General features: G+C 37.6%; 1 protein-coding gene across 4 annotated transcripts in view; it reads right to left on the bottom strand.

The window, feature by feature from the left end:
• Positions 1 to 19,130, bottom strand: part of LOC122300466 — a 43,291-nt gene that overhangs the window by 12,164 nt on the left and 11,997 nt on the right. For 3 of the 4 annotated variants that reach the window (XM_043111148.1, XM_043111145.1, XM_043111146.1), the window contains exons 3-29: positions 18,814 to 18,928; positions 18,651 to 18,712; positions 17,310 to 17,425; positions 16,576 to 17,208; positions 16,090 to 16,235; positions 13,374 to 13,540; positions 13,211 to 13,275; positions 12,559 to 13,149; positions 12,388 to 12,447; positions 12,108 to 12,283; positions 9,868 to 9,965; positions 9,599 to 9,784; positions 9,268 to 9,448; positions 8,986 to 9,177; positions 8,865 to 8,908; positions 8,507 to 8,563; positions 8,225 to 8,321; positions 7,943 to 8,115; positions 7,617 to 7,830; positions 7,311 to 7,436; positions 7,079 to 7,168; positions 6,517 to 6,633; positions 6,298 to 6,378; positions 6,069 to 6,176; positions 5,265 to 5,434; positions 4,961 to 5,039; positions 4,778 to 4,852 (exon numbers count right to left, since the gene is read on the bottom strand). In XM_043111148.1, the coding sequence (XP_042967082.1) occupies positions 4,778 to 4,852; positions 4,961 to 5,039; positions 5,265 to 5,434; positions 6,069 to 6,176; positions 6,298 to 6,378; positions 6,517 to 6,633; positions 7,079 to 7,168; positions 7,311 to 7,436; positions 7,617 to 7,830; positions 7,943 to 8,115; positions 8,225 to 8,321; positions 8,507 to 8,563; positions 8,865 to 8,908; positions 8,986 to 9,177; positions 9,268 to 9,448; positions 9,599 to 9,784; positions 9,868 to 9,965; positions 12,108 to 12,283; positions 12,388 to 12,447; positions 12,559 to 13,149; positions 13,211 to 13,275; positions 13,374 to 13,540; positions 16,090 to 16,235; positions 16,576 to 17,208; positions 17,310 to 17,425; positions 18,651 to 18,712; positions 18,814 to 18,918 (4,209 nt within the window). In that variant the 5' untranslated portion in view covers positions 18,919 to 18,928. The remainder of the gene's footprint in view (positions 1 to 4,777; positions 4,853 to 4,960; positions 5,040 to 5,264; positions 5,435 to 6,068; positions 6,177 to 6,297; positions 6,379 to 6,516; positions 6,634 to 7,078; positions 7,169 to 7,310; positions 7,437 to 7,616; positions 7,831 to 7,942; positions 8,116 to 8,224; positions 8,322 to 8,506; positions 8,564 to 8,864; positions 8,909 to 8,985; positions 9,178 to 9,267; positions 9,449 to 9,598; positions 9,785 to 9,867; positions 9,966 to 12,107; positions 12,284 to 12,387; positions 12,448 to 12,558; positions 13,150 to 13,210; positions 13,276 to 13,373; positions 13,541 to 16,089; positions 16,236 to 16,575; positions 17,209 to 17,309; positions 17,426 to 18,650; positions 18,713 to 18,813; positions 18,929 to 19,130) is intronic. The other variant, XM_043111147.1, reaches the window with a different exon arrangement.

Below are 19,130 nucleotides of genomic sequence, written 5' to 3'. Positions count from 1 at the left end.
ATTAATTTTATGGCTTGGCTTCTTTTTTTACCTATCAAAAAGTTATATGGCTTGGCTTCCAAAGCATTGGGAGGCAAGGAGACCAGTCCGTTGGAAAGGCCCTTTAAAAAAGTAAAGCTAGGGAGATAGGAAAATAAATGAATGGGGACAAAGCTCAAGGCCCATATGGCTACTCCATGTCTATTTTGCAAGCTTGTCCAGCGTTGGTGAAGAAAGACCTAACGAGGGTTTTTGTGATTTGAAGCAATCTCAAGTTTTAGGGTCGGTTTGGCTAATGTTTGGGAAGTGAGATGAGATGAGAACATCTCATCTCATCTCAAGACTTAACATAATTTCCTTCCCAAACACCACTCAAATACAAAACATTTTTCAATTTCTCTAATCATTCTTAGTTTTACCCACCCCTGGGTAGCCCAAGAGGTAAGGCAAACTTGTGTGCATGAGCCCCATGTCACAGGTTCGATTCCCCCTAGGATTAAACTGCGATTTAAGTGGGAGGCCATGGCGGTGGGTTGTTGTACTAGTCTCCCAAGGGGTTTAGATTCCATGGGTGAGTTATAAGGGCTCTGCCATGGGGTGGTTTTCCCGTCATCAAAAAAGAAAAATTCAAATATACAACTTTTTCATCTAATCATTACAACTTTCACAAACTTCCAACCAAAACACAAAAACAATAAAACTTTTTCAAATTTCAAAACAAAAATAATATTAAAAAATTATATTAAAAAAATATAACTTTATAATATTTTTATTAAACTTTTTCTCTCTCATTTCCCAAAACCCAATAAAACATCTTAACTCAAACAATTTCACTATTATTCACAAACAATTTCACTATTATTTACAGAATTCTCATTTCATCTCATTACCTAAACATGCCTTGTTAAGAGTTACTATTAGTTGGTAATGTGGAGATGTTGACAACATGGCCTATAGGCCTGCTAGGTGGGCGTATTTAGCTTGCCCGATCCATCCATCCACACCCGCATGGTACCAGGCTGCGAGCAGACCCTCATATTAAAATAAAGGGCAGGGAGCAAGTAGGGTACCCACCCGCCTGGATTTTCACCTACACCCACCTGATACCAGCATATAAAGAAGAAAAAATAAACTAGTTCTCTCTTTCTACTCGCCCGCATTTTTTCAACCACCTCTCTCCCCTCTCTCTCTAACCCAACAAACCTTATTCTTCTCTTTTGCTTCATCCCTTCCTCCTTTTCTTCTTCATCTCTTCCTCTTCTTTTTTTTTTTTTTTTTTAATTCTCCAAGAACCACAACCACGCCAGTCGTGGGTGGATCAGATGTTATTTTTTGTGTGTTCTTTGTATATTTCATTGGATCTATGTTTTTAATGAATATATGTATTGTGGTGGTATATGTGGATTGTAAGCTTGGATATGTTGATTTGGAGATCAATGTAGTTTGGAGGATTAACTAACAGTGAGCTTGAAAATCTGCTTGCACAGCAATCAAACGGGGCCACCCATATATGCAAGACTAGGCCAGGGCAACAGGGAAAAAAGGGGGGCAGCACTCAGGCTAAGGGGGGAGACCTGGCTGCCCACCCGCATAGGGCGGGTAGCAAAGTTGAATCAAGGCCTACAATTGGAGCTAACTTATAAGGCAAAGTTGATATAGATTATGGAGACATTTGATTGGTAGGGTGCAAGAGACTGTATTTGTATATGGGAGGTAGAGTGATCATGATAAAGACTACCCTTCAAATCTGCCCACGTACTTCATCCTTATTCCCCCTGATCGGAGGTGTTGCCAACCACATTAAGAAGCTATAAAAGAATTCCTTATGAGGCAAAGGGGAGGCAGCAATATTTCACATAATGAATTGGCCCAAAGTGTGCTGCCCAATCTCTGAAGGAAGATTGGCTATCCAAAGATTGGTTACTCTGAAGGAAGATTGGCTATCCAAAGATAGGTTACAAACACTTTACCAAGCATACTGATTTTATTCAAACGAGCTTTTAAACTGTTAAAGAGTACTTTTCAAGCTTTCATACTCGAAACAAAATGACCACCAAGTCATTTTACAATGCATTAGTCCCCCTACGACAACAATGCTTTTCATGGAAGACCATTTGGAGGAGCAACTCCTAGATAGTGACATTCTTTGTTTGGACAATGACACTCAGAAAGATCAAGAAGAGGTTGGCAAAATGGAAAAGGATGTACATGCCAAAAGAGGGAAGAATCACATTAATCAAGAGCACCCTTTCTAGTCTTCCCACATTTTTTTTATCTCTGTTTCCCTTGCCTGCAGGTGTGGCTAATCGAATTGAGAAGCTTTTTCAAGCCTTCTTGTGGGGAGGAATTGGAGAGGAGGATAAGTTCCATTTGGTTAAGTGGAATAAGGTATGCTCTCCAATTTCAAGTGGAGGGTTGGGATTTTGAAATATGAGGATCTTTAATAAGGCACTTCTTGGGAAAGGCTATAGCATTACCATCAGAAAGGGGATTCTTTGTGGAGAGCTATTATTGAATCAAAGTATGGGAGCTCGTGGGGTTTGGTGTTCTAATAACGTGGGGTGCGCATGGCATAGGTTCGTGGAAGAATATTATAAATGGATGGGACTTGGGAGGTATTTGCTCATTTTATTAGCTTCACCATTGGAGCGGGATATAGGGTCAGATTTTGGCATGATACTTGGTTTGGTAATTCTGCCCTCAAGATTGTGTTTTCTTCTCTTTTTTGGATGGCTCTTGATCAGGAGGCATTGGTCTCGGATATTTTGAACAGCTCTAGTGGATCCTCACATTGAAATGTTCATTTTCTTGGAGCTGCCCATGATAGGGAAATTGGAGTCATTTCCAAATTTTCAAGTTTAATGTATGCTTCGAACATTGGTAGCATTGAGGAGGATAGGATGCTTTGGATGAATACAGGGGATGGGAAGTTCATTGTGCGATCTTTGTACAAGGCTTTGTCATGTCAAAATCATATTTCATTTCCCTGGAAGCGCATTTGGAGAAGTAAGGTGCCGCCTAAATTGCTCTCTCTGGTTGGATTGCATCTCTTGGGAAAATATTGACTATGGACAACTTGAGAAAGTGTGGACTCATTGTAATGGATTGGTGCTACATGTGTGACTGGTGAATCTGTGGATCGTCTTTTACTTCACTGTAAGCTGGCAAGGATGTTATGGGCTACAATCTTTGATAGAACGGGACTTGCATGGGTGATGCCTACAAGACTGGTGGACTTGTTTGCTTGTTGGAAACGGCTTCAGGGCAATTCCCAAATTGCTATGTATGGAGAATTATTCCTTGCATGTCTCATGTGGTGTATTTAGCCTGAAAGGAATGAGTGGAGCTTTGAAGATAGTGAACGCTCCCTGGATGAGCTTAGAAGTTCCTTTTTCCATACTTTATTTCTTTGGTCTTCTGCCAGTGTATTTAACAGAGCCAGCTTACATGACTTTTTTGTATCACTTTCTAGCTCCTAACTTGTAACTGGGTGTTCTCTGTTGTATGTTTCATGTGTACTTGGGCTATGCCTATTTACTTGTTTCCATAAAATTTTATTTTACTTTTTATTTTAAAAAAGAAAAAGAAAAAAAAAAACTAAGAGGAATGTTATGGCATGGGGACTCCATAGATCATCTCTTACTCCACTATTAAGTAGCATCAACATTATTGCAAGCTGCCATTGATCTCTTTGGATTGAGATGGGTAATGCCTAAAAAGGTAGTAGATCTATTAGCATCTTGGAAGGGGTGTTTTGATATTCAGCGTAATCAGACATTGAAAATGATCTTAGCTTGCTTGATGTGGTATATACAGAGGGAAAGAAATGACAAAAGCTTTGAAGATAAGTGAAGGACCATCAAAGACGTAAACATCTTCAATGGATTCTATCAATGGATAGCAGCCAACCTATCTCTCTCTAGTTTTACTTTCAAGGACTCCCATGCTCTTCTCTCTCCCTCCTCTCATTATGTATACCCGTATACTTCAATTATATTACTCTCATTTTTTAACTTGAATAAAACTTTAGCTTATTAAGAAAAAGAACAACCAAGAATTAGTAGAAACTTGTGAGGCCTATGGAGTTCAAGATTAAGAGTCTTATGGCCACAATTGATTGGGCCACAAAATATTAACCAGTTTTACCCAGCATCTTAACGGGCAACTATGTTGCAATATTCCAAGTGACAAACGTTGAAGTTTGCCTTAGACAGATCTGCTCTACTGCTTTAAAGCATGTATAAAATAAATGCCAAAGAGAAAAGGGGAAAAGTAAAAGAAAAAAAGAAGAAAAAAGGCCAAAGATATGCCACAAGGAGATTACAAACAAGTTTGGAATGGCTAATGGATTTCGAAATCAGTATCATTATCAAAATTTAAGCATACTTAAGCCAATGCAATTAGTTAAGAATAGAAGTTTGGGCAATTAAGAGTAGAAAGTTCAAGATATTAGATAATTTGAGCAGAAGAAACGTTCAAAATATTGGCAATGAAGCAATCAACAAGCATACATGAGAACAAAATCGATATTTGTCAAGAAAAATTCTCCGCCTTGGCCAAGTTAATGCAGAGAATAAAGCAGCACAGCATTACTCATTAAGATTAGGAATAGAAGTACAACCATGTGGCATCACCAGTATCTGAGAGAGCTCATCAACAATTTTTACAATACTATCGACGAGTTGTGCCAAATATTGTGTACTACCAATATAATATAAACCACAAACCTCTAAAACAATGAGCATACTTATAATCCAAATGGTTATGTGATGACAAAATCGAAAGCAAAATTACTTACAGTTTCAAATCGAAGAACAAGAACCTCTCTCTTCTGGCCAATTCTATGGGCCCTTGCCTGCGCTTGCAGATCAACCTGGTAATATGCCAAAAACACAAATAAATGAATAAATAACCAGCTTTAAATCCCCCACTACACAATCATCCAGACAAACAAATCAAGGAACAGAAATGTGCATAGTGCCTGTGGATTCCAGTCGGTGTCGAATATGATCACAGTATCAGCAGCTTGAAGATTCACTCCAACACCACCAGCTCGAATGCTAAAATCCCGGATCAAAATGTCAGTTTCAGCCTAAGCATGCATAAACTACTCATGCACACACAGCAAGTACATCATATCTTGTAAAATTTCTTATTTCATTTTTGGTTACAAGGTGCATCATAGCTTGTAAAACTTCTTATTTCCTACAGCCCTGCCACACACAGTAAAGAAGCACAAACTAGAAAGATGAAGTGCCTAGAATTTATCGGACATCAATAACAACCTGAGCAGAAAAATAAAAAAGGGTGAATCTTGTCGGTTGAACATATCTATAAGGGCACCGCGATCACCCCCAGATGTATGCCCATCCAATCGAAGGTACCGATATTGTTTCAAATTAAGATATTCCTCCATGACATCAAGCAGCCTAGTCATTGTGGAAAAGAAAAGAACCTGCAACATTTTGAGTTCACGTCAAAGCTATAAAAAGCATTGATTTCTAGCATGTTAACCACCTTCCTAACTAATAAACTCAGAATCATGTTAAAGAAAAGATAGGTACTTGACTTCCTATATATAAAAAGACGGTACTGGAATAGATAAATCAGCCCAAGCTTGCATATGGACTGTTTTAAGAATGCTTCACTCAGGATTGCCACCAGAAAATTTACTGGTGAAGGAAGGAGGCAAAAACAAATGGGAAATAAATATATTTTAATCAACAACTCGTTCACTGTTCTCAAATCTCATCTAATTATCAAATTGAAAAAGTAATAAGGATGGTCAACTAATATATGTAGTAGCGTACAAGTAGGAACATGAAGCATGCAAATCAACTTGTTTAAGATAATACTATAATTTAAAAGCATATGTTCCAAGTAAAAAAAAAAAAAAAATCAAATAAAAAAATCTAAGTGCCTAATGCTGGGGCAAGAAACGCAATTGGCAACATGACTTAAAGGAACCATGAAACTTCTTAAAAATAAAAAATGTAAATGCTCCTGAATACTGGGATGTGTGTGTTTAAAATTGCCATAGGGAACTATTAAAACATATATAGTCAGAAACATATTTAAGAATACCATACCCGATGATCTGTTGCTTTAAGTTTGGGTAGTAACCGGTCAAGCATCTCAAGCTTCCCACACAGTCTAATAATCGGTGGCAGATAATGCTTAGGTATTAAAGTATCAACCTAAAAACCACAATCTAACATTAGGGTCAAATCAATATGGGCAAACAATACAGACAGAAATACAAGGGCTTAAAATTTCAGTTGGCCTCTGGAGAGATTAATGGATATGTAAAGGGCATGCCTCCTCTGCGTGAAGCTGGCTAAGATATGGATGATTGCATATATTGCGGAGCTCCATAACGGAGTTGTGGACAGTTCGAGCCTGAGAAAATTGAGCCTTCAACATTAGAGTACATAATGGCAGTCATCTGAAAGAATTAATCTATAAAAGTTGCTGAGTTGAAAAAGAGAAGAAAAAGGACAGCAGTAGATAGCAAACATAATGAACTACAAAGAAAACCTTTGAAGCTCCAATAGAACCAAGATTTTCTTCAACTCTCTTCATCAAAAGCTTCTGATATGCAGAGGCCTCACATCTAATAAGTCTCTCAATCTTTTCAGGCAGCTGATTTTCAACCTACCAAAACAAAAATTCAGCACGCAAGAATACTAAGATATTAGAATCACTTCCATAACCACCATAACCAAAATGGCTGTATAAATCAGTTTTTAACAGCAATGTCATCACAACATCAATAACTTCACTATATTTACAAAAAAAAAAAAATGGGTAAAATAAGACTATCAGTATCCAATCTGACTCTGCAATATAAGAACAGAATACACTGAACCACTAGTACCACAGCATTCTTATGGACATATAAGGATGTGTCGCAGACATGGAAAACGTTAACTTCAATATTCTATGAAATATACAACTACATCATAAATCAGGACCACTAGAGCCATGACACAGTGCCCTGCTTCATTAACAAGATTCAACTCCAATGCATCAACAAATAGTTAGAAAACCTCCCAACAGCTCAATGTGATTGCTGAGTGTGCTATATAATATTAAGTACCTTGTGTTTCAGCCTCCGAAGTACAAATGGCCGAAGTACTTGGTGAAGTCGGTTTATGATCAAAAGATTCTCCTCCTCAGACAGTAAGGCCTTGTCACATTGCATGCATCATCAACCATTAGAGTTCCAGAAGTTAATACAATAGAATTTGAGAGAGAGAGAGAGAGAGAGGAAAGAGGGGGGGAGAGATAGAGAGAGAGTCAATGTCTTAAGAACAAGCTTAATGCCTTACTTCATCAGGCGAATTGTCACCATTACTCTGAAACGGTTTGTTGAACCATTGAGAAAAATCCTCCGATGAATTAAAAATATTAGGCAACAAGAAATTAAGTAGTGCCCACAATTCCTCAAGATTGTTCTGCAAACAGAGAGAGACAGAGACATAGAGAGAGCGATAACAAATTAGTCAGCAAACCCTATAAATTATGACGTTTAAAAAAAAACCAACAGCAGCAGCAGCAAAGCAAGAGACACACCAAGCTCACACACATGAGATTATATTAAAGCAGACTAAGAATGGAAAGGAATAGCCCCTGACCTGTAGTGGAGTTCCAGTTAACAGCAATCGGTGAGAGCTCTGATAGTGCTTCAAGTCAGCATTCAATTTACAAGAAGCATTCTTTATGCGGTGACCCTCATCAATTATAATATAATGCCAATGTATTTTACTTAGTTTTGGTCTGTCATGCTTATTCATCAGATACTCATATGTTGTCAAAAGGACATTGAATTTCCGATGAACAATTTTTTCCCTGCAAATACAAAGGAACATATGAGCCCATAAACACCACATAAATGGTCAGATAAAATTTCGAAAAAAATACCCAAAAGGGCAAACACTATTTTGCGTTCACAAGTCATTACTTAAATAGGCTACGCCGCTCCTCAGGAGGCCCAGCATAGACGATTTTGAGTACACCAGGGGCCCAGAAGTTGATTTCTGACTCCCATCCAGGTAGAACTGAAGACGGAACGACCACAAGAAAAGGCCCTCTATCGTTTTTGGTCTCCATGAGGTAACATATTAGAGAAATAACCTACGAACCGACAATTGAAATTGTTAATACATATACAAACATGAGGCGTAATAACTACCTAAAAAATAGACTACTGCCAGACTATTACAGCTTCAAAACCAGAGCATACCTGAACGGTTTTACCAAGGCCCATTTCATCAGCAAGAATTCCGTTCAAATGGTTGTTGTAAAGTGAAACCAACCACCTCAGTCCATTCATTTGATACCTGAAGGCAAAAAACTGTAGTCATAAAGAACTCAAACCCAAAAAAATAAACAATAAAGAGCAAACGTGCATGCGCACATCAACAGCAAAGAGCCACCCCAAAAAACATTAAACAAGGAAAAGCCAAGCTAAGATACATAAATAGAATTAGAGAGTGCACATTTAGAGAGTGCACATTTAACTTACTCCCTCAATTTTCCTCCCAGAAGGGAAGATGGCTGCTCGGCAATGTTCTCTTTTATACTGCAGCAATCAACCAAGATAGTCAGATTTTTGGCAAAAGTATATTACAAATTATTAACCAAGAAAATTGACAGCTAGATAAGCGGCCTTGAGGATTCCAGATTTCACAAGGAAAGATCAAATTCAAACCATATGGCAAAAGCACAAAACTTTCTGAAGACAAAAGGGAAAATGAAAAGGAGAATGAAGGCTGACTTATAGCCACTGCTGAAGGACTATTACAAGTTGAAATAATCCAATATTCAGCAGCAAGTAAGGTGACAGCAAAAGCCAAGTATACGATAAAAAGGCAACATAATACCTATGAGCCATCAAATAGTACTTCTCATTGCTTTCCATATAATGCTGTAAAACAAATACACAATAACAATATCAGTAAAAACTAATATAAATTCTATTAAGTTCACAAAGAACAAACTTGCCTTTGCTTGATCACTTTCATCTTCATTTTCAAAAATACTTTCACTCTCAACAACACTTGCAGTTCCTATCTCATCCATATCCTGCTCAAAGCTTCCTGACACAGACTTAGCCTCCTGCAGCTTGGATCCAAGCTTTTGAAGATACTTCTCTGTCTCCTTGAGAAGTTGCTTAACACGATCTGATTTGGCATCCTAACACAAGCCTTGACGATGTTATGCAAGACGAATAAAATAATCCTGCTGCCTTAACATCCATAAAAAATCTAGCAAGAGTAATCAAACCTGCACCATTCGCAGATACCCCTCCACATCATTGATCTTCAATAAGTTAATCTTTTCACGCTGGATTCTATCAATCTTTTCCCGATGAATGCGTTCCTTTCTTTTATGGAACTCCTTCGCATACTTATTAAAACCTTTCCAGCGTTCTCTCCTAATTTTGAATACATCATCGAGTCTTTCCCTAAAGTTCAGGTTATCAAGTGGGTCAACAAGTGTACACATTGCGCTAAAAAAGCACCGTGATTAAGAAACGCATGAAGAAACCAACAGTTGCATCATAAGATAAAATGTGCAAACCAAATAGCCTCGACTGAAGAGACAAAATGCATACTTGTGAACTTCAATCTCACTGAAGAACTCTTTCTGCCTCTCACGAATTCTCTTTTGTCGCTCTTCCTTCATTTTCTGCTCAAACTTTTCAATTTGTTTTATCCTCCTACCATGTTTATGTTTCTTACACGATTTCAAGCGATCCATTTCAGTTGTAATTGGTTTAAAGAAATCATTCAGAAAATCCCTGAATGCAGCAAAATAAATTTAGTATCAACATAATAAAGAAAATAAATCATTTTTGTAAGCAACTTAAGAAAGCTCCATTACCTCCTGAGACGGCGTTGAAGATCCAGCAGTTGCAGTTTTTTCAGTTCTATAACACTCTTGGTTTTTGCAGATATATCTTCAGATGAGCTCACATTTTCCTGCACCATAAATAACAAGGGCCAAATGCAAAGTCAAGTATTTTTACAATGATTGCCGTACTAACAAAGCATATTTTCAATGCATTCTGCTTAGCAACATATATATACATATACATATGTAAATGTATATGTTGTAATTGGTATATAAGAGAAAATAGGTCAAGTACATGGGATATACAAGAGCAACACCTAAGCATGATTGTCTAGGGATACAAGAAAGTCATGAATATTCTGGTCATTAAAATCTATTGCAATTGACCAAGTATTAAAGAACAATGTTCTAAGCTCGTCCATTGACCGCCTGCAATCTTCAAAACTTCTTTCATTCCTCTCCATCCAAAGGCACCACCATAGATAAACCGGGGCCATCATCCAAATTGCTGCAATTTGTGAAAAACCATGAAGCCCTCTCCAATTTGGTAGAAAATCAACCGCTCTTCTCGGCATCACTGAAGCTAACTCCACTCTAGGGAATAAGTCATTCCATAGAGTCATGGCAATTTCACAATGAAGTAATAAATGGTCAACAGGCTCCCCACTCTTTTTGCGCACACAAACCAATCCATAACAATGATTCGGCAATTTTAGGTTGCAATGCCTAGGGGTTGGCTCAAGTGGTAAAGGCCTTGGTCTTGGTAGTACGCTCCCTCCAAGGTCCAAGGTTTGAATCCCAATGGGTGCAAACAATCTCTAGGGGATATTGGAATGGGGGATTTTCACCTTGAATTACCCGCGGTGCACTTGTAGGAAACTCTTTGCCGATGGCCTATGCACCCCCCGGATTAGTCAGGACACTATTCTCGAACAACCAGTGCCAAAAAAAAAAATTTGTCTATTGCGTTTTTGTGCACTATTTGAATTAGGAAAAAAACATTGTCGCCTAGATGAATATTTTCCGTCCTTAACAAGATTCAAATTGCGGTCCCCCCTCCAACAAAAGCCCTTCCTTTTTATATACGTAATAAAATTTCATTAAAAAGCGCAAAAGGCACAACCCAAGCAAGCATTAAGTATACAAGAGAGACATCTATATAGACTAAGAAAAAGAAAAAAAGAAAGTCACAAAATTCAGCCTATTAAAGTCTACAGAATCCGTGCAAAGGATAGTAGTATTGTGAAATAAAGTTTTGTATTCCTACAGTGTCAGTTCACGGTCATCAAAATCTCTATCATTGTTTCCTCCAATACACCATATGAAGCAAGCAGGAACTATATTCCACACTGCTTCAATTTGTGAGATGCCACCTAACAATCTCCTAGGGTAAGAAAGGTTCACTCTTCTTCTAGAGGTGACACAAGCCAAACCAAACCAACTGAAGAAGTCACTCCACAAAGCACTAACAACATCGCAATGGAGTAAAGATGATCAACAGACTCCTCACTCCTCTTACACATAGAACCAATCAATCAAAACGATGTGTTTTTTCTTTAGATTATACATGGTGAAAATCTTTCCTAGAGAGGTTGTCCAAGCAAAAAACACAGCTCTCGAAGGGACCATAGTCTACCACATGCTCATCAAAGGAAAGAGGTTGTTACTTTGAGGAACAAGAACATTATAGAAAGAGTGAACATTAAAAAACCCTTTCTTGGAAAATAACATATAGATCTGATGAAAAAATTAGACTAAGGACTGGCTATTATTTCACAAAGGCTAACCCTTCAAGCCGGTAAAAACTCTTTTAATCAGGTAGTTCAAGGCTACCATTGCATCAAACATTGCCTAAAAGCCTGAAACCCAACAATGCCAAAATGCCTCTTCAAAGATATTAAAAAGCCCAGTCCTTTAACACTATGAACCCAAGTTGATAAAATTGAAGATCTTGTTCCATTGATCTACAGATCAATTATTTGGCACTAATTTCAACAGCTGTCTCAGACCTATCAAAAAAAAAATTATTTGGCACTAATATCAATAAAATCTTGTTTAACAATCAAAAAAATTACTTTGCACTAATACTAATAAATAAATAATCAACACAATCAATACCATTCCAAAGACGGGAAAATAACAGAGGCATCTTCAGAGAAGTAACCAGAATTCTTACTTATTAAAGAAAATGAAGTAACCAGAAAAGTTAACATCATCTTTACCCATGCTTATTGATGCACAAGCACCAATGTACAAGTTTTATAACAAACCTTTAATTTGTGAAAACAAGTGGCAATTCTTTGCTTTGCCTTTTGCTGTTTTAGTGCCCAACTTTGCTCAACTAGGAGTTTCTTTTTCTGCTGACCCATAATCCATTTTTCTGACATGGTGTACTTCGGAGAAGATGGCATATCAGCAGATACCGACCGATCTTCCTCATCTTGTTCTGCAGGGAAAAAATACCATTTTTTTATAGGTAAAAAATACCAAATTTTAGCATGCCATCAACAGGAATTGTTTTGTGGACCGATTTATAGCCATGGTTCTTACTTTTTGACATCACAATGGCATCCTTTATTTGAATTGCAGTTTGATGATCGTTGTCAACTCCTGAAACAGATTTCAAATGCTCTTTTAGTGAAAAAGAAGATGAATGATTATCCGCACATTGATTCTACGAACCATTACAAGTACCAAGGTTTTGAAAATGACTAGGATTACCATCTTTTCTTTCTGGCATGGATTCATACTGAGAAGGGGCCAGTAAGGGACCTCTAGAAACTTCATTATGAATGCCAATTCCAGTCCAGCTACTTATCTCTGGGTTCATATGCTTATTGATGCCCATTGTAGAAGCAGCTTGGTTAGCTCTTCCAACTTGCTGATGGCCAATCTCAACATCTTCCACAGGATTACTAACAGCAAATGCCCTACTCATATTGAAAGAATCTGGGTGCTGTGATCCCATGCTTAGATATGCCTGTGAAGCTGCTATTTCCTGACTATGTGTTACAGCCTCAGGTTTTCTCGCAACTATAACATGTTTCTTTTCCTCTGCAAGTACAGAAATGTCAGAAGTTGGACCATTTTTGTCCTCTGACACTTTTAGACTCTCACCTTCTTTTGGGAAGGAGTCAGCCTCCATGAGTCTTCCAGTAGATGAGGCAACTGGAGGGATTATATCAGTTTCCCTTGCAGTGTTGAGCCTTACAAACGGCATCATAACATCAGGATTGCTACTTGGCTCATTCAAGGACTGAGCTTTCCCTTTATGGTCAATCAGCTCCTTGCAAGGTCCATCTGTATTGCCACCTGAATTCTTCCAAGTCAATGAGTGAAGACCAATCAAGAAAAATTAATAAATATTAGTTACCTTCTTTGGGGAAGAAATTTCCAAGTGCAATTTCAAGATGCAGCTTCTTTGGCAACAAACCATTTCTGCAAATATAAAACCACTGCTTATAACAACCTAACTTTGAAACTGGAGAGTTTCTATAAGGAAAAGCAATAGCAAATGCTAAAGAAATGCTACCAACCTAAATGCTAAAAAGACAAGGCACTGGGCTCTAAGCTGTTTCAACTGTTGTTCTCTGAAAGGCATGCCAGAAGCCATAGAAGCATGAGGAAGTGGAGCTTTCCCTGTATCTCTAGTAGCCCCACCCCTAAGCATACTCATTTCTGAAACACTGTTTTGCCTGCCACTCTATTGACAAAAACATTAAGTTATGCTGGCAAGTTGGTGCACATACAAAGCTTTTATTGTGGAGTTAGATATGATGATACATGAGAGAAATTTTTTTTATTTTTTATTTTTGGATAAGTAAATGAGGGAAAATTTCAAATAATATCTACATCAATAAGATCACAACACAAAAACCAAGCATAAAGAAAAGAGTGAGCCCACTAGGAATTAAAAATGACCCCAAGTAAGATTGACTTGTGTGCACTAAAAATATGTTGAGCAAAAAGACATCAACTGTAATAATCTTCTAGAAACAAGTATTATTTCGATGAGATCTCCCTTCAATCCCTTTTCCTGCTCCCTCCATCCTATAATGGGAGTCTTGATTTAAAACACCAACAAGTTTAATAGAAAAGAGTCAGTGCACTACTTTACCAAAATACCTACAGAAGATGAAGAAGGTTTGACCTTTTTGAAGTGTGTTTCAACATCCACAAAAGGAAAATAAGACACATTTTAGGCTGGAGAGCGTATACTCTTCTTTCTTCCTACACCATTTCTTATCACCGAAGACACTTTTTTTATCAGCAAATAAAGATTTTATTGATGAGGAATAGGCATAGCCCAAGTACACAGGAAACACTTACAGAAAAAATAAATTGCACAACTTAGACTGCAGTAAAAGAGGGGGCCTAATATTATCACACATTGCAGCAAGAGGAAGCTAAAGTAGTAACCAATCCCTAATAAATGAAACAATAGGAACACTTTGGGGCTATTACGAAAATTAAGACCTAAAAGATTATTATGTGGATCAATCCAATATGTACCTCATTCCCTCACAAACCAAAGAATATAAAATAGGACAAATCACCATAGTTCAATTCAAATCTATGAATCGTATAAACATAAAAGTAAACATGTATCTTGAAAATTTGTACTTCCCATTCCCAGCACTATACAAGCATATTCGTGGAAAAAGTAATTAGAAAATAATGAAACTTTAACGTAATAGTATTTGGTCATCCATTTCACAAGCAAGCTAGAACACTAAATGCATAAAGATTGAACAAGAGAAAATGAGGATAGACAAATTTGAAATCAAATTCCACATCAATAGAAGTCTATGTGAAATTAGTAAAAAGACAAAGGGAAGGAGTAAGGCTGGGAGGCAGGTCACCCAGACCCAACCAGCCTGCCCAGTGGACTGAGAGGGCAGAATATAATTTGTTATTTGGTTAAGCGGGCAGGTGGCAAGCACACTTAACCCTCATATAAGTTCTTAAAAAGAACCACCAGCCAGCCGACATGCATTTCTCCTCTCTTCTTCTTATTCCAGGCCGAGAGAGACCCATGACAGTCGGTGGTCATGAGTCTCTTGAATTCCAGCCCAAGAGACCCACAGCCATGGGTCTCGTGAGTTCCAGAGTCGGAGGTTTGGATCTATGGTTGTTTGTTGTTTGGATTTTGGATGCCACACACAGAGACAGATGGTCGCTTCAAAGGTGGTCTTGTTTGGATGGAGTTTATTGGCGGGGTGCCAAATGGAGTTTTGGGTAATCTGCCTGCCTGTTCAGCAGGTACAGGCGGACAGGAGGTCAGCGGGGCTGGGGTTTTCATTTTCCACCTCATCCAGGTAGGGGAGGGTGCTAACCACCTGTTTCCAGGAAAGGGGAGAAAAACATTTGAACAGGTTTTCCATCCATTTCAAACACAATTCAGCACTACAATACAGACAAATAACTCTGAACTAGCTTTTGATAAGATCTTAGAACTATCTTCCCATCCATTTCACATTTAAAATACGCATAAGACAATATAGCAATGCTATCTTCGTGACCGCAAAAACTTCCGAATTTAGGAAAATGAAAAATTCTACAGAACTAACATACAAAACATATTAGAGACAACTTTAGAAGACTATATAATTCACTCAATAATCCAAATTGCTCCTACAGTCAACTTATTTCATTTCCCTTTTTTTTTTTAAATTCACTGAGAACGAGAGAAAATGTGAACATAAAAGAGGAGCACCTCATGAATTTTTTTTATAAGTTATCAATGATCTTATTAGAAATTGATAAGGCATAGGAGCACCTCATTGTGACGATTTTGCTAAATTCAAAATACACCAAATTTGAGGAATACATATGGATTAACCAATATGCATGCTTTGCATACCAGCCACCTAACATCACAGTTACAACAACATGAACAGACAGATTTTATCCCTTATTTTTGTCATGCAAGAGGGGCAGTTGCTAAATGAAGAGTAAAACCATCAGTCGCAGTTCAAGAAAAAGCTCCCACCAAACAGTTTATGAGTTGTTTCGGTACTAAAAAATTCTCGGCCTTCTAGGAAAATTTTTCAGTTTCCATCCAAGCACTTTTGAGCACCAAAGAAGTTTTCATATCTCAAAGAAAATTTATGTATTTGAAGTTCACATCCAAAATCTATTAGTCTTTAAGCAAAGAAACTGCCAGAGAGGACAAAATCCATGAAAGAAAGAAATATAGATAATTCTTCTTCTACACCATAATCATGAATAGAAAGTAGGTGCCTGAACAACCTTGTTCGCATCGGCTGATATGTTTGAACTTCCTACTCCAGGCCCCAAAGAACCACTGAATTGCATTGGACTTGAGAATCCTGGGTCTACTGCCGGATAAGAGCTAGAGGCAACAGGCATCCCTCCCTGAACCTTTCCAAAAGCACCTGTGAAATTCCAGCAATACTTCATAAGAGATATCATTACTCAGTCCCAAAACAAATTTAGACCAAAATCTTCATCTCCTAAATGACCAATTTTCAATCCCAAATATTGGGGGTAAACCAAAAGAAACTATAGTACTCCAGAATAGACTTTCTGACATAATTTATTCAAGACCAACACAAGCAATCCAATATCATTAGAATTAGATTATTTAGCATGCTGGTTACATGATCCTGAATAAATTTGAAACATTTCCAGATTTTCAGTTATAAAACTTAGATGTATAATTTTTCAACGAATTTAAATCCATGAAATTGACACAAGATATTTGCATCTCCTTACTTGTTCCAAGAGACGGAGTTGTTGACTGCTGTGTCGGAATCTCTGCTGTCATATTACCAGGAGCAACATTAGAAGAAAACCGCATTGAATTGCTTATATTTGCTGACTCCATCTGCTTTTCTATCATATGCTGGCCCTCTTGCTTGGCTCTAAGCGTTGGTCTCATGCTACCAGACAAAGATGCAAAATGTTCCATTTGGCCACTACTTGGAACCACATTAAAGTTGGTATTCTCACCCCCTTTAACTGAAAGACTCGCAGGTGGTTCAACCTTGTTCATCTTCCCTTTCCTTGGATTGACAACAGCGTTTCGAGTATCAAGTTTGTTATCAATATTCTGTTCCACTTGTAATGATGTATCTCCCCTCTTCCTCTTTGTGGTGACTTTTTTACCATCTCTCTGCTGCCTTTCTTGTGATTTTGAGTTGGCAGACCTAGAATCCAAACTAGATGGACTTTCATGATCAAAAGACTGACTATTCCGATGAGCCACAGATCCTTGATAATAATCATGTCCTGCACTGCTTGGGCCAACAGGTGGCCTGTTTGAAGTAAATGGGTCAACTTTAGACATCTCATTTTCGGCCAAGCCCACTTTTGAATCTTTTGCAACCCCGCCGCTTTGTGATGACCCTAAATAAAATTGTTCCCATTTATAAACAGTTAATCCTAAAAGATGCACCCCGGTGTGAGCAATTTTAACATCAATACCAGTTTGAATACAAGACTTTTACCAGCAAATTGAGCAGATGTTGAATCACCCATTTGATTACCACTGGTCAAAGGAAGGCGTGATAGCTTCAAAGCTTCAATGTCAAGGCCATGTTGATCAATAACAGTCTCCATGGCCCTAGAAAAAAAAGAAAAAAAAAAAAGTGGAGTTGGAAGAAAGAAAATGAACCGCATCGAATCAATCAAGATTAAGCACTTGGGTTAACAAGTTCCAATCTCCACCTGCTACCATACAAATGCCAAAAACAACGATTATAACAAAGTTAACAGGGACTGGGGGGGAAACTCTCATCAAGTTGCACATTCCATGCCAGATTTTTTTTCTTTGATGGAGTTCTATGTTAGATTACAAAGCCCCATGTGTGCAATTATTGGTGGAGAAATTCTATCTCTACACATACACTTACAAAAGCATTCCCACACACTAACATGGCACTGATATGCTATTTTTATTACGAAAAAACAAATAAATGTCAGACAAAGCCCCTCTATTTTCAGCTCAAAAGTTCTGTGCCTTCAGAACTCCTCATCCATGCCCATCCCTCTCTATTTTCCATCTACCCACAGCCCCAGTCCATGTCTCTGGTAAGCATTCCCCTTCATTTTTCTCACTCATTTGCCATCTTTTTTCTTGCTTTCGCTCACCATATCTATGCTATGCCATGAAAAAGTTATGGGTATGCTCTGTTCTTGTTTTCTTGTTTTAAAATGGGTTCTAGAACTCCTCATTGCATGTTCGTAGTTGCTTTGTTCTTGTTGGGATGCCTCAGCCAGGTATCATAAAGGGATATTGTAACTTGATCCTCATGGATTGGTTATTATTGTGATTACATTTATCAGTTTTTTAGTAGCCATTTATTGTAACATCAGATTTATGTTTGTTTCTCAAAGTAGAAACTAGTTCAAAAAAGAGTTGCAAAGTTAACTAACTACTTTTTATCAGAGCTCATATGTAGTCGCATATCTGAAAAACTTGGTCTATATAACTTGATTTAAATATTTGGTTGTCTACCATGTTCAGGGGGATCTTAATTTCTTAAGAGCCTCAAGAAACTAGCTTAACAGATCTCAAGTGATGTCCACAACACAAGCTTTTTAAAAGATCTGAAAATATACAGTCAGAGCAGTAGTGCTACAGAAAATTATTCTCATGAGCTAGTTGCTAGTTTTGCGGCAGTCAATAATTCCATAGCAGATCAAAATAGTTTTTTCTGCTCCTTCTTCTTTAATTCTTTCTTAGCAGGAATAGATTGGCCCGTCTTTTACAATTTTTTGCAGTTCCAAAAAGACAACTTGAGGCAGAAGAAATAAAACAAAATTATGGATGGATTGAAACTCTTTACCTTGATATTACTTGATATGGCATTGAATGTTCCTTGCCACTCGATTTCATATGTTGCAATATCTGAAAGGCTCAATGATAGCAAATATAAATGCCCATAAAATTATGGCAGCAAAAGTAATGAAAGCAATTGAGAAAGTTTATTTAAGAGAAACCTAACGCACCACATAAAGTTTTGTAGCCAATTTTGCAGGTTCATCTTTAGATTCTTGAATAAGTTTCTGAAGAAACTTGGCAGCCTCCATCTCGACATTATGTGAAGCTGCCATCTCACTAGAACTACAATGCAACAGCAACAAATCACACAAAATATTAAATTAAAACAATAACCAGGCTGGTTTGTGATGTGAAATTCAAAGCACCCTGTAACATGATTATTTAGGATGCCATCTATTATGATAGCTGTAACATGCTAAAACAATGCAGAATATTATATGTTGAAAACAATTAAGACTATTTCAGTGTATTAGTTTTTGAATAA

This window comes from Carya illinoinensis, chromosome 2, assembly GCF_018687715.1.
Source record: "Carya illinoinensis cultivar Pawnee chromosome 2, C.illinoinensisPawnee_v1, whole genome shotgun sequence".
Taxonomy (NCBI): Eukaryota; Viridiplantae; Streptophyta; class Magnoliopsida; order Fagales; family Juglandaceae; genus Carya; species Carya illinoinensis.
Note: the sequence above shows the minus strand (reverse complement) of the source record. Positions and strands in the feature narration are given on the sequence as shown.